The sequence below is a fragment of the Leptopilina heterotoma genome, unplaced genomic scaffold (assembly GCF_015476425.1).
Source record: "Leptopilina heterotoma isolate Lh14 unplaced genomic scaffold, ASM1547642v1 Lhet_510, whole genome shotgun sequence".
Lineage (NCBI taxonomy): Eukaryota > Metazoa > Arthropoda > Insecta > Hymenoptera > Figitidae > Leptopilina > Leptopilina heterotoma.
The window spans coordinates 1,116,720-1,141,858 of record NW_025111111.1 but is presented as its reverse complement, the minus strand read 5'-3'; the positions used below and the strand labels follow the sequence as shown (position 1 = coordinate 1,141,858).

Sequence of the window (25,139 nt, the reverse complement as noted above, 5' to 3'; positions counted from 1 at the left end):
GAAAACAAAGTGTGCAAACCTGTAAACAACAAACGCAGATGCTTAGAAAAATATGACTCAGTACCGTATGGGTTTAAAAACAGCACATTAAATTTATAAATAAATAAACAAACTCCTATTGTCGCAAAAAATCCTTTTGATCTTGACCTGTGGCATATTGTTAACATGTTAGTTGAATACTTTTTACTTTTTAAGTCATAGAGTACAATTTTATAAAATTTAATAATTATTATTAATTTGTTTCAGCAACTTATTACTGGGTGTATGGCTACTACAATCCGATGATTCTTATGAATAATGAACCACAAATGCATTGTGCAACAGCAACTCAGTCGTCGTCGTCAACAATGTCAGATCTGTAAAACGTTTAAAATACTTATAAATATTGTAATAAAGATGAAAAAAATTTAAAAATTTATATAATTACATATTAAATATCTTCATATTTATTTTCACCTTTCACCTGTTTTTATAAAGTAATTGGTAAAATATTCAAAATAATTATAAAAATAACAATTTTAATAAAATAAAAATAAACTTTTTAATTTTTACATAAATAATATTAATAATAATTTAAAAATTTCAATTTTATAAAATTTAATCAATAAATAATCTTGTTAATATTATAAAATTCTAAAAATGGTTTATATTAATAAAAAAGTAAACACTAAAAACTCGACACATGAATTTGTAGGTTTTTTTTTTTTTGCTTAGGGACTTTTGGGAAATCTGCATACAGATAGCTTGGACTCCGCATTCCAAGGTTATGTGGGGTTGGTATAATAAAAAAAAGAAAAGGAAAGATAAAATAAGTAAAATAATAAAATTTAATAAACTGGCGACCTACTGCCAGCCCCGACCCACTAAAACCCGTAACCCTTCTTCTGGAGCCCTTTATCCACCCTCGGAACTGTCGCAAGACTTTAGCCTTCGAGGGTGGCGCTCCGACTCTGTCGCTCATACGACTTTCTTCTCTCTCTGCGGTTCTTCTGCGTCAATAGTTAAAATTAAAAACCATTCCAATGTCAAAGAATAAAGGAACAAATGTACAAAAGTCAGAAGAATAAAAATGTAAAAAGGACAGTATAAAAACTACAAAAAATAATTAAAGTAAATACAATAAATAATAAAAACTATTCTCTCCTTTTAACACTTCTCATTTACTTTTAGTCCTTGCAAAAGTCTTCTTCGCCTCCTCAAGGGCCGACCTGAAGACTCCGCATCCTCCGCTGCCTGCAATATGGGTGGTAGACACCTTATTTCCAAACTTTTCAGTGCACAAAAAGCAGCTTGCGTTCTTTTTGCAGTTGGAGAACTTGTGACCGGCCTCACCGCACTTAAAGCACGCAGCCGATCTGTCCTCCTTCTGGCATTTGGCTCCAATTATCCGTATCACAGGCATCGATGACACCGGACGACCATTACTCTTCTTTTGATTGGGCAACACATAAAACCAATTTTTACGTGTCCCAATTTCTCCAGCCTGTTCGCCTCTTCCAGATTGGTGACTACAACCGCGAGCTTCATCCCTCGGCGGTTGGGTCCTAAGACCGTCACTCTCCTGTTTCCTGGCTTACCCATTGCTTCAGACAACACTTGTTGCACCTCAGCTTCTTGGGTAAGGCAATCCAAATCACGGATCTCGAGTGTAGCTCTTCGATCCAATGACTGCACCTTACCCATGCTTCCAACCGCTTTGGTGACCTCGGCGGTGAAAGCGTCCTTGTCGGAGTCTCCTCTGAACTTAATCAGAAGGTCCCCCTTGTTTGTAGCTTTTGCCGCTACTATTCTCGTATGGCTGTCCTCCGGGTTAACCTCTTTGCGAAGCTTACCTAGAACGTCAGCATACGTCAATCCTTGACCGACTCGGATTAGAACTGTGGATTTTTTGACCCAATTCTTTTAATTGAGGAATCTTTGGATCTGGTACTTCCGTTTCCATTGGAGGAGCTTCCTCCTTCTTCCTCTTATCGGTTTTGGTTCGAGTCTCTTCTGGACTGTCACCCTCTCTCTTCCGTTTCTGAGCATCTCTTATGATGCTTTTGAGATTACGCCTATATGAACGCTCTCTCTCTTCCTTATGGTCCTTGCGGTTACACTCGGCACCGCTCAGAACGCATGCTAAATCGACGTCCGACTCATCGGCCGCGACAGGCTTTGCTTTTGCTTCTTTCAGCAGGACTTCGATGACTTTAAGTCCATCTTTTACCGTCTTCTTGACGCCCCTCTGAATGTCGCAAGACTCCATCATCTTTGCGACTTCCAACTCCAATTTGTCGAGACAAGTCGCCTCCTCCTTTCTGAGGCGCAAGCATATCTCGCAACTCTCTTCTATTGCCTAGTCGTCCACTTCCGAGTGGATAGCGCTGCGTACGGTTTTTCCGCTACTGCAACTTGACACACTCAGAAGGCTCTTTTGTATATAAATTTAAGAAATATTAAAATAGTTTAAACAAAATTCTGATATAAATTTATAAATGAATACTTACAAATTAAATGTTTGAATTAATTTTTCATTTCTCTTGATTTTTAACAAGTTATTAGTGAAATATTAAAAATAATTTTACATATCCAGTTGTAGAAAATATACGGAATATTCAATATCTGTATTTATATAAAATTCTAAGAATATAGTAAATACACTATATTCACTCATTTGACATTGAATGTAAACACTAAAACTTGTCACGAGAATTTTTGGTGAGGTTTTTAATGTATATTCACAACGAGTTTAAAACTTTATGTGAACCAGAAGTATAAAACCAAAGAGCAGAAACTCATGAGAGTGAGAGAGACGGTAATATCAACCTTTCTCTCTTACACTCACGATTTCTGTTTTCAGTGTACGTATTCTACTTACATAGGACTACGCCCTAAGGTCCTCTTAAATTCAGCACATTGGTTACGGCGGGCGGCGGAGTCAGTAAACAGCGGAAACACGGATTAAACAAGCTTGTAATAACCGCGTGCACATGCTAATTATATTCTAAATAAATTTCTTAGCTTTTAAACATAATGTATCAGCTCATGAGATTAAAGTCAAATTCACTAGTACAAGGTTGTTTAAAGTATTAAGAAGCTGGTAATATGTTACTAGCAAGTAATATGTTACTGGCTAGTAATATGTTACTAGCTGGTAATATGTTACTAGCTAGAGAGAAGTAGTAAATTTTCTCAGTTTTATCATTTTATTTACAGAAATATATATATATATATATATATTAAAAAATGCAAACGTTGTGTTATTAACACGTAAGACGAAATTGAATTCAAAGAAGGTCTACCACAATCTACTGATTATTCCGACGACACACGTTCGAAATTAATAATTATAGACGATCTTATGCGTGAATCCTCAAATAATACTGTTATAGACGTGTTTACTAAAGGTAGTCACCACAAAAATTTAAGTGTTATTTTTATTTCACAAAACCTTTTTCATCAACGCCATGGACAAAGAGATATTTCGTTAAATGCTAATTACATAGTTGTTTTTAAAAATCCAAGAGATAGAGCTCAAATTCAACATTTAGCTAGACAAGTATGTCCAGAAAATTCTTGATTCGTTCAAGAAGCTTACCATGATGGAACCTCTCAACCTCATGGATATCTACTTTTCGATCTGAAACAAACAACACCTGACAACTGCCGATTCAGGACTTCCATATTTCCTTCCGACACCTACCACTACGTTTACATACCGTCGAAGGGTATAAAATCTTGTAGAAGTAGTACATTTGTTCCAGTTATGCAGTTGTAATGAAGCCTAAAACACGTAAAATAATAGGCCACAAAAATGCCTTAACGTTAAAAGCCCTATGTTTCTTGGATGCTAAACAACGATCCGCTGTTCTAAAAAAAGCAGATATTAAACTTATTAAGTGTATTTGTGAATGTGCCTTAAATATTTTACAAGGGAACGTGCCTTTAAAAGATTGTGAGAAACTAAAATTAAAAAAACACAAGAATGCTTTGAGAAAGTTAACAAAGAGAAAAGGTTCTTGGAAAACTAAAAAACAGTTTATTCTTCAAAAAGGTAACGGTTTTCTACCGTTTCTCATTTCACCAATATTAGGAACATTGCTGTCAGACATTTTTTCCTCGACATTAGGAAAGTCAGAAAAATAATATGGAACACACAAAGAAAATGGTTCTTGTTTCTAATGATCGTTTAGAACAAATCGAAAAACAGCAACAACAACATTTACAACAACAAATTAAAAGTGAAAGTAATCATGTTGTACAATCTACTCAAACCCCTGGAAATTTGTTGAGTAGACTTGATTCAGAAATGAGTAAAATTCTCTACTCAACATATCCTAATAACGACGAACATGAAAAATGGAAAATGTATCAGCAAGTACTACAAAAGTTTTTATATTTTATCGATCAATAAAGAGATCCTATTCCGCCATTAAGAACAACTAAAAAAAATTGGACAAGTGCGAGTTGTACTCGCACTGCAATGGCGGGTTCCGCACATAAATATTAAAACAATACTGGCAACATTGATCGGTAATTGGTAGAATTAAAATAAACAATTATAAAAATATATTAAAATCATTTGATAAAAAAATAACTAAAAAAAATTAAAGTATTGTATATATCTAATATTGTAAACAATAATAAGCAGAGGAACAAAATTTTCAAAATTTATTATAGTTCCTCTGCTTATTATTGTTTACAATATTAGATATACAATACTTTAATTTTTTTTAGTTATTTTTTTTTATCAAATGATTTTAATATATTTTTATAATTGTTTATTTTAATTCTACCAATTACCGATCAATGTTGCAAGTATTGTTTTAATATTTGTGTGCGGAACCCGCCATTGCAGTGCGAGTACAACTCGCACTTGTCCAATTTTTTTTTATTTTTAGTTAAGAAATTAAAGTCAGAAAACAATCTCTCATTTATTCTCTTAAAATTTCACTCTCTTCCTTAAAATATTTAATGCCACGTGTTTAAACTAAAAAAAATTTAAAAATATTTTTTTTTTTGAAAAAAAAATTAAAAAAAAATTTTTTTTTGTTTTTTTTTCAAAAAGTTTCTTAAATAAATTTTTTGTCGTCAGACTGTAATAATACACTAGGATACCAATTTTCAGCTCATTAGGTCAAATAATGTAAAAGTTAGGAAAAAAAAAATTTTTTTTTAAATTTTTTAGTTTTTCCTTGACAACGCTATGGCCATCATTACATATCAAGTTCTCTATATTTTTCCTGTAATATTCGAGTAAAAATACACCAGCATGCAAAATTTCAGCTCTCCATGTCGAATAGTTTAGAAGTTAAGGGGGGGGAATGGTCACTTTTTATGCATTTTTGGCCAAAAATCTTGTTATTTCCTTGACAACGCTATGCCTATCACGTCCAATCACATTCGCTATATTTTTCCTGTAATCTACGTGTGAAAATACATATCTGTACCAAATTTTAGCTCTTTAGGTCAAATAGTTTAGCCGCTAGGGGGGGGACACGATTTGGCTACGGACAACAGAGTCTCACCAATAGGGTTCCGCCGATACACCGTAGGTGTACGGAACCCTAAAAACGACGATACAGCAGCTGTTTCTGACGAGGGTATAGATACTGTTGACGAAAAAATTTTACCCATAGAAGACATACTAAGCACTATTCCTAAAACATACAAAAATAAAGGTGCGGCGTTATTGGATAGATTACAAAGTCCCGATATTCAATCAAGATTCCGTTGGGATAGAGTTGGAAATGTGTTTATAGATGATATTCTCGTTGAAGGTTCAAATATAACAGATTTAATAAACGACGCTTTAAGACATAGAAAGACAGTTACGGTGCCAGGTAGAAGACAGTTCTCTAGTTTTTCAAAACAAATTAATATATCTAGAGAACTCGTTGCCAATAAGGAGTATTGAGTAAAGTCGCCTCTGTTAGCGACAACAACACCTTTGCGAAGAACAACTCCTTTAAAAAAACCAACATTTATTATTAAAAGATCACTTGAGAGAAAAAAAGTAACAACTAAATCAAAAAATTTAAAATCGAAAGAAGACATTATTACTGACGACGATTCTACAGGGTCTGATAACAAAGAAGGAAAAATTAAAAAAATTGTAAAAGTTAGTTGGTTACCTTTTTCTTTTGATTAGAATATAAAATGGAGAATTTGCATGAAATATATTACGATCCATTACACCCTGCTTCATACTCTGGGGCAAATAAAATTGTAAAATTAGTACACGGTAAAGCAAATAAACAAAATGTTGTAGATTGGCTAAAAGGACAAGATGCTTATAATTTACATAGACCTACAAGAAAAAGAGCTTTCTTTTCTAAGCTTTTCTAAGCTTTTTCTAAGCTTTTTTTCCTAGAGCTTTCTATAATGTTGACACTATTGACAGTTTATGGGAGGCTGACTTGGTGGATTTACAAGCTTTAAAAAAAACGAACAAAAATTATGCTTATCTTCTAGTTGTAATCGATGTACTAAGTAAGTTTGCCTGGGTTGAACCATTACACAATAAAACAGTGTCAGAAGTAAAAAATGGCTTTCAACGAATTCTCCGAAATAATAAAAATCGTATACCGTTATGTCTTCAAACAGATAAGGGAAAAGAATTTGTCGGTGCATCTTTTCAGAAATTTTTAATAGAGAAGAATATAAAATTTCGAGTTGCTAGAGATCCAACTGTAAAAGCAGCTGTTGTAGAACGTTTCAACAGAACCTTAAAAGAACGTATGTGGCGATATTTTACACATAAAAATACACATTGTTATTTAGATGTCTTACAAGATTTAGTTACTGCTTACAATAATGCACATCATTCTAGCATAAATATGTGTCCTTCAGATGTTACATTCTACAACTCGTCAATAGCACGTGAAAATATTCGAAAACGCTTCCCGATACAGAGATATGCTAAAAAAAGATGTAAATACAGCGTTGGCGATTTGGTACGTGTCAGTCGTGCTAGAGGAACCTTTGAGAAAGGTTATGAAGCTGGATGGACAAAAGAATTATTTGTTATAACGCGTGTTATAAATTGGAGAGAATATTCACCCACTGTTTATGAACTAGAGGATCTATCTGGAGAAAAAATTGATGGTGTTTTCTACGAACAAGAATTAGCTGATGTTAAAAATAAAGACTTAAACAATGACGAGTTTATTGTTAAAAAAATAATACATACCCGCGGAAGAGGTTTAAGAAAAGAAGCTTATGTAAAGTGGGCTGGTTATCCGGCTAAATTTAATTCTTGGATTCCGTTTTCTGCCATAAAATCTTTAGAATGAACCACGACCAGTTTTATATTCTACTACCTAGTGATAGTAGTATGAAATATTTTCCTAATAACACCATTACAAATTTCACTACGCAGCTACCACAAGAAATACGTTTACAATGAAAATGGGTTGTAGCCATCACTGAAATTCAATTCCCACGATCATTTCTTCATGTACGTACTGAATTTTAACTAGAAAATAGAATTGTGCTTTTATCAATCCAAAAAGGTAAATTAGATAAACCAAAAGAAAAATATGAGTTTTTCAATTTATCCGATAATAAGGAATTTAATGGCTTATCAGTTTTAGAAAAATACTCTCTACCATTAAAAATTCTAAAAAAGAGTTTTACATTTGATAAGTGCCACTCTATCAATAATAATGTCAACACTGGTTACGAAATACTTCATAGAGAATGGTTAAAACCTTTAGTATCTTTTTTTCCTCCAGGTATTTACAAAGATATTCAAAGTCTTTTATATGCTATAAACAATACACCTTCTCTTTAGGAACACTTTCAATTTGAATATGATGATAACAATAATCGTTATGTACTACTAAAAAAACCTGTACTGAGAAATGTGTCATACCTGGACGTCATTTTCTAGTAATCAGCAGAAAAATTTCAAAAATATTGGGTTTTGAACCTTTAGAACTCATACCTCTACATACACAGAGAGCGTGTCAACCTCCAAGCCTTTCATATGGAATACCTCAACAGTTATTCGTTTATTGTGACGTATGTGAACCAAGAATTACGGGTGATGTTAAAGCACCTTTATTACGAGTTGTACCTGTAGACACCAAAAACTATATTTTTGGGTCAACTCAAGTGACTCAATTTTCAACTCCTAATTACATACCTGTTTTAAACACAACATTTAGGACAATAGAAATCGATATAAGAGACAACTTGGGACTTTCTATACCATTTGAATCTGGTTCATTGACTGTGACACTTCATTTTAAAAAAATCAACTAAACAGGAACTCTGAAAAATGTCTATTTACGAAAATTATTACACTTCACAAGTCGGCAGAGGTGGTGTATCGCAAGTATATGTTGGATCACCTTATCAAAGAGGTCACGGAATTAGTAGTTTCCTTGGTGGATTATTTCGACGTGTTTTACCACTCTTAGCGCGTGGAGCAAGAGCTGTTGGTAGAGAAGTATTTAATACGAGGCTCAAAGTGATTGACGACGTTGAAAATAAAGTCCCTTTTAAAGAAGCAATGAAACAATGATTTCAAGAATCTAGAGGAAATTTAAAACGACGAGCAATGGAAAAAGTAGAAAACATTATGAACGGATCTGGTTATAAATATATTGGATTATCACCACCTGCTCAGTTACTAGCAAACCGTAGCATACTACACATCGACAGTCCAAAACATTCAACAAAGAAAAAGATTTAAAAAAATCTGAATCATAAAAAGAAAATTCTTAAAAAACAAAAGAAGAAAGGGAAAAAAACCAGAAAAAATAAAAAGAAGCCAAAAAATTTAAAAAATATAAAACAAAAAGAAGAACAAAAGTTGATATTTTTGGTAAAGTTTAAGAACTTTTAAATAAAATGTCTTTCTTACATTCTCATTCTTGTGAATGTTTAAAATCAGAATTGGATCTTTTTACTTTACAACCAACTCAAACAGCTATAGAAAGTTCACAATGGGTGTACTACAAACCTGTTTCATTCCTTACAGATGACTCACCGATAGAATTCGTCGTTCCTGGTCACGGAGATGAATATATCGATCTTCCTCATACTATGATCAGTCTCAAAGTTCGTTTAATTGTACCAGCAAGAACTGCAGAAAATGCCGACAACATAAGTAAAATAGGCCCAGTAAATAATTTATTACATTCTATGTTCAACCAGATTGATGTCTACTTTAACCAAAAACTTGTCTCACCACCAAATAACGCTTATGCATATAGAGCCTACATTGAAACTTTACTCAACTACAATAACGTAGCAAAAACCACTCATCTTACATCTTCGTTATGGTCTAACGACACTGCTGGTAAAATGGAAGAATTTGGTGATGAAAATAAAGGTTTAGTTGAACGTCGAAAATATCTAAGTGATTCTAGAATAATTGACATGGTCGGACATTTACATTGTGATGTTTTTAATCAAGATAAATTTTTACTTAACGGTGTGGAATTACGACTACGACTTGTTCGCTCAAAAGATGCCTTTTGTTTAATAGACCCCACAGGAGTATCTCCCTTACACATCGAAGAAGCTTCTTTACTTGTACGTAGAGCAAAAATTAGTCCTGGGGTTTTAATTGGTCATGCCAAGACTCTCTCTAGTGGTACCGCTAAATATCCTATAACTAGAGTAGAGGTAAAGGCCTTGTCACTTCACGCTGGTATTCACAGTGAAACTTTTGATAATGTTATACTTGGTCAACTACCTAAAAGGATTATTATAGGATTCGTCGATAATACAGCTTTTAACGGCTCTCGAAATAAAAACCCTTTCAACTTTAAACATTATCAAATCAACCACTTTTCACTCTACGTAGACGGAATGCAAATACCTTCTAAACCACTATTAACAGACTTTTCAAAAGATAAACTTTATGTTGAAGCTTACCAAACTTTATTTACTGGGACTGGTATTCATTTTCTTAACGAAGGAAATAATATTAATCGTTTCGACTACGCAAATGGATACTGCCTTTTTGCCTTTGATCTTACACCTGATCTCTCTGCTCATTGTTTCTCTCATTGGAATCTTATAAAACATGGAGCTTTAAGAATAGAACTACGTTTTGAAGAAATGCTACAAGAAACTATTAATTGTATTGTATATGCCGAATACGACAACGTTCTAAAAATTGATGCATCTAGACAGGTTATAACAGATTTTGGAGCTTAAGACATTTTGGAAATGTGAAGAGAAGGGGAATACAGTTATATCAGAACCTATATATAAGGCAGAACTCAGTATACTTTTTCTTTTTAAAGAACACACAACACTAGTCGGGTACAAAAGTGAAAAAAGTTTCTACAAAAATACAAATTCGTGATCGTTTTTAAAATGGTCGACTACGTTATAGACATACAAGGATTTCTTGATATAGAGGATAATTTTATGATCAAAGAAGTAGCTGTTATTGCATTGGATCGTAAATTTTTTGGACATTGGATTGTTGCACCACCACACTTATTTTCGGATCTACCATCCAACATTAAACAACAAAATAATTGGCTTTCGTGTTTTTATCATGGTATTGAATGGTTCGATGGTGATGTACCTATGAAACATATTTATGCCAATTTACGTGAAGTAGCAAGAACATCCAGAAACATTTACGTAAAAGGCCGAGACAAGATTAAAGTTTTACAACAAATCATAAGTAGACAAGTTATTAATGTCGAAAATTTATCTTGTCCTTCCTTCAAGGTACTACCAGATAGTCGTGCCTACTGTTTTCACCACGGTGTAAAGAAAGAAGAATATTTTATTTGTTCTCTTAATAACGCTAGAAAGCTTAAACGCTGGATTGAAAAATACAGAAAAGATGTATTTGATGTTATTTGATCTATTTGTAACAACAGTTCTAAAAAATTAAAAATTATCAACGAAGTATCCTCAACACCACCTCTTCATTATATTCCAGAGGTTGTAAAAAATAGTCAAGATACCTCATTTCAAATCTTACCAGTGTCGACTACAACTACCGCAACTCCTACTTACGCCAATTACGAGGATATTGATACATCAAAGAATGAACAGTCTACAAATACTACAGTGTCTACGTCTCATAAACAACCATTCCGTTGGAGTTTATCCTGCTGATAAAATACCTCATTTTTTGACAAGACCGTCTGCAATTGTTATTAATACCGATGACCACACTAAACCTGGTACCCACTGGGTCGCTATACACATCAGCAAGGACGGCCGAGGAACGTACTTCGACAGCTATGGTCTACCGCCTTTTGTTCCTCAACATCTGGATTGTTTACGAAGAAACTGCGCTTTTTTCAGATGGAACACAACACAATATCAAAGTACCTCTTCGACTGTTTGTGGCCAATTTTGTATTATGTTTCTTTATTATATGTCTTTTAACTATTCTCTTCTCGACTTTAACTTACTTTTTACAAATAATTTATTAAAAAATGATTATATAGCTTCTAATTTTTAAAAAACATTAAAAATTAAACATAATTGTAACCATACTTCTACATCACACACACATACACATCAAACATGTACAACATCATGTATTACACATAATTCATAAAATACACTTTATAATTTTATTCTCTTAATATGTAATATAGATTTAATTAGTAGTACAATAAACTTACCTTTTTGAAATTTACGTATTTTATTTCGTTACACTTTAATTTTCACCTCCACTTTTCCGACTCCATCTTTGACTCACTACTTTCTATTTTTTCAAGACACACCCACATCCAATCAGATCCATGAACCATAATTCAACCAATCACGGCTCTGAACTATTCCTCACCGGGCGTTTAATCCCTCCCCCTTAGCCACACTCTCTCGACCAATCAGATCCATGAACCATAATTCAACCAATCACAGCTCTGAACTATTCCTACACATACGCTCATCCCCGCCCCTTAGCCACACCCTCTCGACCAACCAGATTCGTGAACTATAAATAAGCCACGCCCCCTTAACCAATCAGATTCGTGAACTATAAATAAGCCACGCCCCCTAACCAATCAGATTCGTGAACCATTGCTGAGCCACTCTACTTACATTTTGTAAAAAAAATTATTTTAAAGTTAATAATTTGTTAATAACAAGTGTAATTGTTTAAGCCAATAAATTTTTTAAAGTTTTTGAAAGAATGTACAAATGATATAAACATTTTAAGTTTAAAAAATGCTAGAAATGTTTATAAATGCAAAAGAAAATAGATTATTGGTTATATAATTATTAATAACAATGAGAATTATTAACTTTAAAATCATTTTTTTTACAAAATAGACATACATTACTTAAATAAACATAAATTTGTCAACAAAAAAAACAATTCAAAAAAAGACTAAAGTTATGTATTTGTTAATTAAAATTGTTTTTTTAACAATCTAAATAAACTGTATTATGCATTATTATTTGTCAAGTGGTCATACTAGACTAATTTAAATTGATTTCGATCTTGTGCAATGGAAAAATAAAAAATAAACAGTATTTTTTACATAAATATTGTAAATTGTTAACTTTGAGTAACAGAAAAATAAATAAACAATTTAAAATTCAAAAATCGGTTTCAAGGGATCTCTTAGAAATTTTATCCCCTTTGATTTGAAACCAAGAACATCAAAATCCAATAAAATTAGTAGGCTCTAGATAATTTTGAAGAGTAAAGTGTAAAAAAATCCCACTATGAGGCGTCCCGGGTAAAAGATACTGCGCTGGCACTGAAACGTTTTTCGCGCTTTCACAAAAATTGCAATATCTCGAAAACTATTAAAGTCTCCATCGTTTTTTTTAAATGAAAGGTGAAATTATAAGAAATATTTTATTATATATCGAGAAATACTCAAAAATCGGTCCCGTGCTTAATAAATGGATTCAAAATTTTTTTTTATACTTTTTTGTAAAAAAAAATTTCTTTTGAAAAATTCTGAAAGGACATGATTTTAAGTATAACATATTTAAATTTGATTAAAATCCATTATATTGATTCGGAAATATTCACATTTAAAAAAAATCTTATAAAAAAATTCAAAATGGCGTAACTTTTACAATTTTGAAAATTTTTAAAAAACTTTTGGTACACTTATTTTTGTCATCAAATATAACAACTTCTCCAAATTGCAGAATAGTCCGAAAACCGCATGCAAATTATAATTTTTTGACGGAGTCTTACCCAACTGATATTACATTTTTAATCTACGACATCAATGAACCCCAAGTAACAAATTTTAAGTTATTCTGATAAATTTTTTAAAATGGCGCCTGCCATATTAGATTCGCCATTTTAAATTTTTTACATCTGATATCGGATTCGTTATCAGCGACCCCGAAAACCCCTGAGTTACAAGTTTCAAGTGAATTCGAGGAATTTTTAAAAATGGCGCCCGCCATATTGAAAACACTACATTGAATTTTAAAAATCTGATGCTAGATTCGTAATCAGCGGCCCCGAAAACTCCTGAGTAACAAGTTTCAAGTGAATCCGATGAATTTTCATAAATGTCGTCCGCCATATTGGATCCGCCATTTTGAAATTTTAAAATCTGAAATCGGATTCGTAATCAGAGACCCAAAGAACCTCTGAGTAATAAGTTTAATAAGTTCCACGTTATTTTTAATTAATTATTTATTTTTAATAAGTTCCAAGTGAATCCAATGAATTTTTGAAAATGTCCGCCATATTAGATTCGCCATTTTGAATTTTTAAAATGTAATTTCGGATTCGTAATCAGCGACCCCGAAAACCCTTGAGTAACAAGTTTCAAGTGAATCCAATAAATTTTTGAAAATGTCTTCCGCCATTTCGGATCAACCATTTTGAATTTTAAAAAACTGACATTGGATTGGTAATCAGCGACCCCGAAACCCCCCGAGTAACCAATTTCCAGCGAATCTGAGCATATTTAATTTTTGGTATTTTAACCCCTTTTAACCCCTCTAAACCCCCATTTTAACACTATACCCCAAAAACAAAGGATATGCTCCACTCAAAATGGTTATTAAAATAATATCCCTTTATACGGCGCATTTTAGAATATGTTTGATTTAAAAATTCGCGGTCCGAAAAATGGGCTAAAAAACAGGTGTTTTTAGCGTCATTCTTTGAAAAATTACAAAAAAAAAATTCATAACTCAAATAATTTTCGACCAAATTTTTTTTTCAATGTCAGAAATTAAAGAGGAAATATTGCTCTTTAAATGGTGACTACTGCGAAATTCTTTTTAATAATCTTTTAATTGCCAGCTTTCTCACCCGCCCTTTTCATAAAACCAAAAAATGTAAAAAAGCCAAAAAAAATTCGTAACTGGAACAATTTTCGACCAAATTTTTTTTCTTTCTCTGTAATTCGCAATAATTCCATTATTTTCATAAATAAGAATTTTTTTTTAATTGAATTATTTTCATAAATATTAATTAAAAATTTCAGAAAATAATAATTTAATCAAAATGATAAAAATAATTTTGAAGAAGTTACCTACAGTAACAATTTTCTTTATAATATTGTTGTGTATTTAAATTTAAACTTATCTTCGCGTCATGTATCTTGTCGCGTCATCTGGAGTGCCTAACCTTTGAGTGTTGCCAGTTCCAGTCAGTGGCTCGTGAAAGTACGAGCGAGAGACTTTACTGCGGTGTCATGTCGAGAACTATTTAAACAATTCAATCATTTCTTTTAACATGTAATTGTAACATTAAACTTTCTAATAAACAACCATTAAATTTACTTAAAGTGATTTTCCTTGAACACAACAATTGGTGTCAGAAGTGTGATAATACAAGTGTATTTTGTGAAAAGTAAACGGGAAGAAAAAATGGCGTCAGAGGAATTATTGAAAAACCTGACTGAAGCATTTACCGCGGCTCTCTGAGCCTCCTCCTAAAATTTTCAAGGAAACGACACACCGAAACCCCCATCTTTCTCGATCACCGAGTTTCGTTCTTCGCAAAGAACGACTATAGCGGATTATTTTAAGCGTTTTGATTGGGCTCTGCAATTGAGTCAAATTCCAGTGGAATCACATGCTAATTATGCTCGTGTTCACATGGGATCAGAATTGAACAACGCTTTGAAATTTCTCGTTTCTCCAGAGTTGCCTGAAAGTATTTCGTACGCAAATATTAAAAAAACTCTTACGGATCATTTCGACAGTCAACGAAATAAATACGCCGAGAGCATTAGGTACAGACAAATTTGCCAATCGAAAGGCGAAACAGTGGCAAACTTCGCACTTCGCCTGAAACAAGGCGCCGCCTATTGTGAATATGGTGAGTTTCTCGATCGCATGCTAATTGAACAACTTCTCCACGGATTGGAGTCTCGTGAAATGTGTGACGAAATTATCGCGAAAAAGCCCGCCACTTTCTTGGCAGCGTACGAAGTCACGAATTCCCTCGAAGCAACACGAAACCAGAACCTGAAAAATAAACTCGGGTACACACCGTCGCGAATAAAAAACAACAAACCGCGCAACAGATCTTTATCTCGAAATCGCAGTCAACAAAGCGATCAACACAAATCAAGTCAATCCGATAATTCGTGTAACGGTTGTAGTGGCAATCACGCGCGAAAAGATTGTAAATATAAAGACGCAGTGTGTCATACATGTGGAAAAAAAGGTCACTTGTCTCGTGTGTGTCGTTCAAAAAAACCCTTAACCTTAACCTCAAACTCAAAGTCAGTAAATCAACCAGCTGATCACATTGATATTGTGCAGTGCTTCAATAAAATAGAAGATATTAGTTCTTTTAAATCTAGTGAAAAACAGTTTATTCAAGTCTTTCTCGATAACTCCCCCATACAAATGGAACTCGACACAGGAGCACCGTGTGGAATAATAAGTCTCAAAACGCTGAGATCATTCAAACGTAATTACGTGTTACAAAAATCAGACCGTCAATTTTCAAGTTACACTAGTCATTTGATAAAGAGTGCGGGTAAAATATCAGTCAATGTTACAGTCGGTGGAAGTTCTAAACAACTTGTCGTGCATGTTGTTGAGGATGATTTCGATTCATTATTCGGTCGCGAGTGGATAACAGAATTTGTGTCGGAAATCGATTTTCATAAACTATTCTCACGTGATAGTAAAGTGTGCACGGTTAAAGCGTCGACTCCCGAACTTACCAAAAATCAATCGGATCGTTTAAATCAACTTTTATATCGTTTCGACGATATATTTAGCACAAATCCAGGAAAACTTAAAGGTCCACAAGTGTCTGTTCATTTCAAGCCCGATGCCCGACCGGTCTTTTCTCGTGCTCGCGAAATTCCACACGCGTTACGAGACTCTTATTCGAAAGAAATAGAAAAAAACTCGCTTCGGGACTTTATGTAAAAGTTGACTATGCTGAATGGGCTTCTCCCACACACGTCGTTGCTCGAAAAAACGGCGGTATTCGAATCACGGGTAATTACAAGTCAACGTTAAATCCGCAAATTATAATAGACGAACATCCGATTCCGAAAACAGAACACATTCTCCTTGGAATGAATGGTGCCAAATTTTTCTGCCACCTGGATATTACCGACGCATATTTGCATCTCCCGGCTGACGATGAGTTCAGTCACGCTCTCACGCTAAACACACCAAAACATGGACTGATTCGACCTAAGCGAGCCGTCTACGGTGCAGCAAATATTCCAGCAATCTGGCAAAGACGAATAGAGGAAGTTGTTCGTTACCTTGAAAAGGTTCGTGTTTTCTTCGACGACATTCTTGCCTATGGAGAGGATTTTGAGGACATGCTAAAAGTTTTGGATGAATTACTCAGCCGATTGAGATCTCATGGTCTACATCTTAATCGAAGTAAGTGTATCTTTGTTTCCACATCGATTGAATTTTTGGGGCACAGGATCGACGCTAATGGCGTTCATAAATCGGACAAGCACATTGAGGCAATTCGATGCTCCTAAACCAACAACTCCAGAACAACTTCAACTATTTCTGGGTAATGCAACTTACTACAATTCGTTCATTCCAAGCTTGTAAACATAAGATCGACCCCTTCGAAACATCCTCAAAGGAAACGAATTTGTTTGGACTCCAGAAGCTAACAGAGCCTACGAGACAATTAAAAACGCTTTGATTTCACCACAGGTTCTCATGCAGTATGATCCATCGTTGCCTTTGCTGCTCGCAACTGATGCTAGCAAAACAGGACTCGGGGCAGTTCTCTCACATCGACTTCCTGATGGACGAGAGCGTCGAATTTTTTACGCCAGCCGCACAATGAGTGAAACCGAACAACGTTACCCACAAATCGACAAAGAAGCATTGGCAATCGTCTGGGCCGTTCAGAAATTCTTTTATTAGCTGTATGCTCGTCATTTTACACTCATTACGGACCACAAGCCCCTCACGCAGATTCTTCATCCAGCGAAGTCTCTACCAGTTTTGTGCATCAGTCGCATGGTGAATTACGCAGATTACATGTCGCACTTCAATTACGATGTCATTTTCAAACCGACAAAGGAAAATGCAAATGCCGATTACTGCTCACGTGCACCGTTACCTGGAACTGAAGAAGCAAACTCAATTCACAAACTCTCTGTCAGGGAGGAAAGTCATGACGAATTTAGCGAATTCATGATTTGTCAGATCAAGCAGCTTCCAGTACGCGCTGAAAGCATCGCCAAAGAAACTAAAAAGGATTCAATTCTTGGTAAAATTGTTTAACTTCTTGAAACTGGTAACGATCTTAAACGACATGGTTACAAAGCTCCAGAAGTCACTCTCTCTCATCAGGCTGTTTAATCTTTGAACATCGAGTTATCATCCCGGAATCTCTCCGCGAACCAATCTTGGCAGATCTCCATGCAGCACATTTAGGAATAGTAAAAATGAAAGGAATTGCCAGATCATTCGTCTACTGGCCAGGAATCGATAAAGACATCGAACAAATCGCCAAATTATGTTCAGAATGTGCTCGACACGCACATGCTCCTCCAAAATTTCGCAGCCATTATTGGGAATATCCTAAAGCTCCTTGGGAACGAATCCACATCGATTACGCAGGTCCAGTCTGTGGATCTATGTTGTTGATTGTCGTCGACGCATTTAGTAAGTGGCTGGAGGTTATAGTCACTAATTCTACGACATCTTCAGCAACCATCGCAATTCTCGATAAACTGTTTGCAACATATGGAGTTCCTATCACAGTAGTTTCCGACAACGGACCTCAATTTACATCAGATGAATTTAAAATCCACATGGAGTCAGTGAGAGTGAAATATCATAAATTGACAGCTCCATATCATCCGTCTACAAATGGACAAGCAGAACGCTACGTGGAAACGGTCAAGGATGCTTTACAGTCTTTGTCTTCTACACCAGCAACGCTCAAATCGAATCTCAACACATTTTTACAACATTATCGCAAAGCTCCTCACTCGACTACGAATCAATCTCCTGCTTAACTATTCCTGGGTCGAAACATCAGGACTAAGCTGGATCTCGTCAGACCGGAGGTTGTCAACACCAAAATTATTGAAAAACAGCAAGCTTCATTCAATTCATCGTTCAGAGAGTTCACCCCATCTCAACCAGTCTATTTCTTATCTGGAAACCCAAAAATGGAAAAATGGTTATACGGTACAATCATCACCAGACTAGGAGATTCACATTACGAAATTGAATTTGAAAACAAATCCTTGAAACGTCACGTTGATCAAATTAGAGGACCTTCTTTAAAATTTAAACCCAACCTTCAAGCAGATGACAACAAGATTTTTCAACGAAAAGTCCATTTTTATGATAATCAAAGTAACGAGAACACTGAATTAATTGCTAGATCTCTAACTCCATCAATACCGAATCTGGTATCTCCTTCAATACATCGTGGACATCAATCTACAGTTGAATCAAGATGCAGTGATCAGCAGAACAGTGGCTTGCAGACACCAGTGCGCAGATCGACAAGGATACGACATAAACCAGACCGTTTACATTTTTAAAGACCTTTTGTTTTATTTTCTTTCACGGGAGGAATGTTGTGTATTCAAATTTAAACTTATCTTCGCGTCATGTATCTTGTTGCGTCATCTGGAGTGCCTAACCTTTGAGTGTTGCCAGTTCCAGTCAGTGGCTCGTGAAAGTACGAGCGAGAGACTTTACTGCGGTGTCATGTGGAGAACTATTTAAACAATTCAATCATTTCCTTTAACATGTAATTGTAACATTAAACTTTCTAATAAACAACCATTAAATTTACTTAAAGTGATTTTCCTTGAACACAACAAATATAAAATAATGATTTTATCACTCGGTCATCTTTAACTCTTATTAAACATGAAGTTATCTATTGCTCCGAGCGGAAGACTCGGAGTGATCGATTTCTTCATGTTTTAAAACAATTTTTTATAAGTTGTGTAATTTCAAAAATGTTTGAATTTGAAATTTTTGAAAATCTTAATTCATATGGAAGAAGAATAATAATAAAATATTTATTTGAAAAACAAATTATTGATGTTTTCGAATTATTTAAAAGAAATTAATAAATAAATGTAACAGAACATTTTTTTGAGTAAAATTTTTTAATTTATTTTCTAAAAATTTAAAAAGTTTCAATTTTAATTAAAATTCGTAATTGACAAATAGAATTTATAAACAATTTTTTACTTTATATTGTGCTGTTATTTTGTTTGGATTTTTTCCTTTATTTTTAAAAAACTTTAAATTTTGGGACGCATCAATCTTCTACAAATCCCATTTGACATAATAACAAGTAACCGAAATTCACTTTGCCGAATCACCAGTTGCCATAAGCTATATTTATTAGAATAATTATTTAATCTAATTTTAATTTTCCCGATGATTCATTAGCTCTAATTTTTATTTTGCAGATATATTATTTAATAGAGATTTCGTTAGCCCGAAGAAACATTTGACATTATTTTCATTTGTTCAATTAATTGTTTGGACTAATTTTCGATTTTCCGATATTTCATCTGTTATTATTCCTATTTTTTAAAATCATTAATTAACATTTTTTTATTCCAAATGTTTTTTAACCTAAATATCAATTGCTCTAAATGTAATGAGTTATAAATTTAATTTAATTGAAATGACATTAGTTATAATTACCATTGTCTGGAATAATTATTTACCAGTATTTCCTTTTTACAGAATTGTCATATAAACTATATCCTATTTGCTCTAATGTTTATTTAACAGAAATTCACTTACCTCGAAGTAGCATTCAGCCGAATGTTTATTTGTCAGAAAGATTATTTAACATAATTTTCGTTTTGCCGAAACTTTATTTCACCTAATTTGTTTTGTCGTCCGTCGTTCGTGTACTTCCGTACTTCATTGTTCGGTCGTTCGACTTTTATCATTTATTCATAGTATACGATACTACATATACTCATTGTACATACATATACGCATGCGCAGTAGTGTTCTATTACTATAACGCATGCGCAGTAGTGTTCTATCAGTATCACGCATGCACAGTAGTGTTCTATCACTATAACGCATGCGCAGTAGTGTTCTATCAGTATCAAGCATGCGCAGTAGTGTTCTATCACTATAACGCATGCGCAGTAGTGTTCTGTCAATGTCAGTCATGTGCAGTAGTGTTCTACCAATGTCAGGCATGCGCAGTAGTGTTCTATAACGCATACGCAGTAGTGTTCTATCACTATAACGCACGCGCATAATGTATTAAAAATTAATTCAAAGTTTTCACCAATTTTTGGAGTTTTAGTAGAGTTTAATTTGAACTAATTGTATAATTATTATAATGATTACATCAATAAAAATTAAAGTAAAAAGCAATTTTTTAAAAACGAATTAATGTAAGCAAACTTTTTTAAATTTGATAAGAAAATTCCCGGCTTATTCCCAGTTTTTCCCGGTCAAATTAAATTCCTGGATATTTCCCTTTTTTCAGGATTGGTACAGAAACCCAGTTAAATGTATTAGTAGAAATAAAAACCCGTACGCCGTCCGCCATTTGTAGCTTTATTTATGGTTAAAATCAAGCAAATTTAAATCTGATGAGAATAGATGCACTTAAAAAAATTTGGACAAAGCTAGGAAAACAACGTAAATTTTGTTAAACGAAAATAATAGACACCCAGTTTAACTTTTGTCTTTACATTGGTCAAAAGAGATTAGAGAGAGATCTCTTTTAATATTAGATTAGAGATCTAACATTAAAAAAAAAATTTTTTGACAAAAAAATCAAAATTAAAAATAAATTTTAATTTAAATGTGTAATGTTCATTTTGATAATTTTTAACTCTTTATCAATTAAACGTAAAAATTTGGCCAAGTAACGTTTTGAAAGGTTTTTTCATGCTCTTTCGATTGGAAATAAGCATTTTGACAAAAAAAATTTTTTGACCTAAAAAAATAAAAATTGAAAATAAATTTGAATTTAAATGTGCAATGTTTATTTTAATAATTTTTTACTCTTAAACAATTAAACGTACAAATTTTGCGAAGTATAGTTTTGAAGGGTTTTTTCATGCTCTTTTGATTGAAAATTAGCATTTAAAAAAAATTTTTTTGACCTAAAAAAAATTAAAATTAAAAATAAATTTCAATTCAAATGTGCAATGTTTATTTTGATAATTTTTTACTCTTAAGGTACTCTCTACACTTTGAAAGGCTCTTAAAAGACCAAATTAAAAAAAAAATTTCTTAGGTCTTTTATTATAAATATTTAAAAAACTTTTTTGCCTATATTAGTACATATTTGGAGAATAAAAATAATGGTTTGTTTTTAATTTTTATTTAATATCATAATCTGCAGACAGCATACAGATCGAAACTCCAAAATGTTAGTTGTCCAATTGCGGACAGTTTATCTCAAGATTGATAAATCGGAAACAAAAAAACCAAATTGCTTTTTAAAAAGGAAGGTGTATTGCATATAAATCTACCAACATTAATAAAAAATGGACTAAAATAAAAAAATAGCAGAGGTTTAAATAATTTTTATTAAAATACACTATGTTTTTCAGTATTTTTTTTGAGTGTGGAAAAATGTTTTTTTTTAATTTTTTGACCATTTTCTGGTAAATTTATTATTTATTAAAATCGGTTCAGTAGATTCAGAAATAAACTGTCCGCAATTTGAGAAAACGTTATTTTGAGAAAAACGCGTTTAAACTTATATGTATCGATAGAGACCATCCATAAATTATCTAAAATTCTTTTGCAAATTGAAACCCCACCATTTTTTTATGTCAGACACTGTTACATACATTAGCACCAGTGTTTCTATTGGTCGTAACAAAAAGCTGGACCCCACCATCCCCTTAAAGACTTACTTAATTTGTCAATTACTTTTTACGTTAATTGAATATTTTTTGAAAAATTTACTTTTATTTTTTACAATTGGTTATAAATACTTTAGGAGGTGTTTTCTGGAGTCATAAGGAGTTAAAAAATACAATAAAAGAAAATAATATTTTTAAAAATTTTAAAGTGTAGTAGTACCTTAAGGGGGTCACCCCGTGTGACAGACGTTTTTTTAAGAGTTTTTTTTTATTTTCTTTTTAAGAACCATGGAAACTAAGGACTTTAAAATTTTTACCATATATTCAGTTACATTTTAACAACAAATTAAAATTTTTGCAAGTGAAAATATTTTAATGATTCTGAATTATAAAACTGGAAAGTAATGATGATCATAAAAACGCCGTCTATCGGCGACCACGATACTGACTAATTGACTGAACTAATTAAAAAAATCAAAAAGCATTTTAATCTGTGAGGATGTATCTATAGCCGGAACCAGAATTTTTCCATGGTTTTCCAGGTTTCCAGAAATTGTAGCAACACTGTTATATCGTTTTAATACAATTCTCTATATTATTTTTAAAAAATGGGGAAAATTTTCACGGTTTCTGTTTCTTAGTAAAAAATTGTAATTGGTAAATCAAAGCAATTAAATTTTTTTCCGTTTTTAAATAAATTTAAAATAATTGATTATTTTAATACCATTGATAAAAATTGTCTTTGGCGAATCAAGGTTATTACATTTTTTTCAAAAAAGTGTACAACATTTTTTATTTTTATCGTATTTAACTTGTTTATTTTATCAGTCTTATTTGAATACTAAATACTTAAAATTTTGATTTAAAATTATCATTCGCAATAATAATGAAAATATTTTAATTATACGAGATATGCAAAAAACAGATTTTTAAATTAACCTGCCTTTCTTCTGTCAACCAATAAAATCACATGTAACTTAAGAGAAAGATTTTTTTTGTATCAGTAGTTGGTCGTTTAGCTCAGTTGGTTATGTTGGTTATTTTGTTTTCGTTTCCGTCCGTCAAACCCCGCGTTCAATCCCCAGGCCGTCCAAATTGTTTTTCACAATAAAAAAAAATTTCTCTAAAGTTTATAACTTTCCAAAATTATTAGAATAATAATGAATTAATAAAATAAGCAAAATAATTTTTTTTCTTTTATTATAATATTTAACAAATATTTGTCTTATTTTTTGAGCAAATTTACATCCATAACCTATCTAAAATTATCGGTGATAATTTCCGAACTTATCACAGATAACTACCAGATAATTCGCTGCGAATTAACATTTCAACTTTTCAGCGACTTCCCAGAGAATTCGCTCTGCGAACTCGCAAAAGGGCGGACATTAAGTTTTCGCCTGAAGTTCTATTATAAAATAGAAATTTTTATTGTCGAAATATCGTTTCTATCTTTCATATGTTAAAACTCATAAGATTTAAACAATGGCGAGTAGAAACCAATTTTTTCCAAATGTATGAGAAGAAAAGCTATTGATGTCATCATTTATTTGTTATTTGCATTAAAATATTAAAATAATATTAATAAAAATTCGAAATTCAAGAAAGTACTTCCTAAAGTTTCTTAAAAATTTACTTTTGAGTGTTTTAAAAAAAATTTTCAAAATTTCGACAAATTCTATGGGCTGTACACTTCTTTAAACAGGAAATTGCAGATTTAGACCATGCGGCGAAGCGCGTAGTGTCCGCTCGTTAACGTGACGCGCTATATTCAATATTTAATTTCTCGAAAACAAAAAAACGGTTTTCTGAAAATTAAGTTTTTTTTTGGAAAAAAACCTCAGATTTTTACAATTAAAATAAAATAAAAAAACGAGCCCGAAGATGACAAAATTTGAATTTTATCTTTAATTTTCAAAAATTTTTCTAAAATGGATTACGGCAATCGAAAGCTGATGAAAAAATCTAAAGAACCTATTTTCGAAAACTATTTTTCATTGTTTCATTTAAATACAATAAATAAATGAAGTAGTGCGTGTTGCATCATAACTCAAAACTTTCATCCCCCCCATTCTGATAATTTTTAATAAAATTCAAAAATATTTGGCAAATAAATTTCTAAGCTATAGGACAACTCATAACAAAAATTGGGGATTAATTAATCCCCAATATTTGTTATGTTAATAAAAATGTTGATTAATGAATCAACATTTTTATTTTGGTTGGATATTTGACGTGAAATCCGCCATATTGTAAGTTTGTTGCAATTTGTTAAAACTGTTTATTAAATTAAATTCATTATTAAATATTTTTTTAATATTTATATACACTACCGTCGGGAATTATCGGTACGCCTGAACACGCAAGGCCCAAAAACATACCAATCTTTAAATAGCGATTTTTTTGTAAATACAAATGTCAGAAAATTAACAAATATACCATTCGAAAGATTATTAAATTCTACGATTAATGCTACAGAACTAAAAATTTTTATAATTTATACAAAGATTGCAGCAATCGACAAATTTGACAAAAAAATTTTAAAAATAACATTTTTTTGGAAATTTTTTCAACCTCTGCACATTTTTTAAAAATTGTAGAAAAAATTTGAAACTTACATAAGTGTGATTATTCAAGTCTCATCTTTAATTTAAGACCAAAAGAGTTTAAAAATCTTATTTGGTTCGTGAGATATCATTATAAACGTCCGAGCATGTTTTCTGACAAATGCATTGAATTAGTCGATTTTGAACGGTTTTTTGCTGAAAATGCTCGGCCGTTTATAATGATATCTCGCTAACCGATTAAGATTTTTGAACTTTTTTGGTCTTAAATTAAAGATAAGACTTGAATGATCACACCTATATAAGTTTCAAATGTTTTCTACAATTGAGGAGGTCAATCAAATAACTCGATTTACGCTCGGCTGAAATGTTGTGAAGC

At 32.6% G+C, this 25,139-nt stretch overlaps 4 protein-coding genes across 9 annotated transcripts in view; all 4 read left to right on the top strand.

Moving 5' to 3' along the window:
• Window positions 1-25,139, top strand: part of LOC122507833 — a 701,895-nt gene that overhangs the window by 112,342 nt on the left and 564,414 nt on the right. The gene's annotated exons all lie outside the window — the stretch shown is intronic.
• Window positions 8,842-10,158, top strand: LOC122507832 (uncharacterized protein F54H12.2-like). The gene has a single exon (XM_043620757.1). It carries the CDS (start codon window positions 8,842-8,844, stop codon window positions 10,156-10,158), a length of 1,317 nt encoding a protein of 438 aa, XP_043476692.1.
• Window positions 11,012-17,643, top strand: LOC122507831. The gene is made up of 6 exons (XM_043620756.1): window positions 11,012-11,297; window positions 14,858-16,222; window positions 16,306-16,773; window positions 16,820-16,915; window positions 17,015-17,244; window positions 17,320-17,643. The coding sequence occupies exons 1-6, from the start codon at window positions 11,012-11,014 to the stop codon at window positions 17,641-17,643; spliced, it is 2,769 nt and encodes a 922-aa protein (XP_043476691.1).
• On the top strand, window positions 17,808-18,383 carry LOC122507830 (uncharacterized protein K02A2.6-like). The gene has a single exon (XM_043620755.1). It carries the CDS (start codon window positions 17,808-17,810, stop codon window positions 18,381-18,383), a length of 576 nt encoding a protein of 191 aa, XP_043476690.1.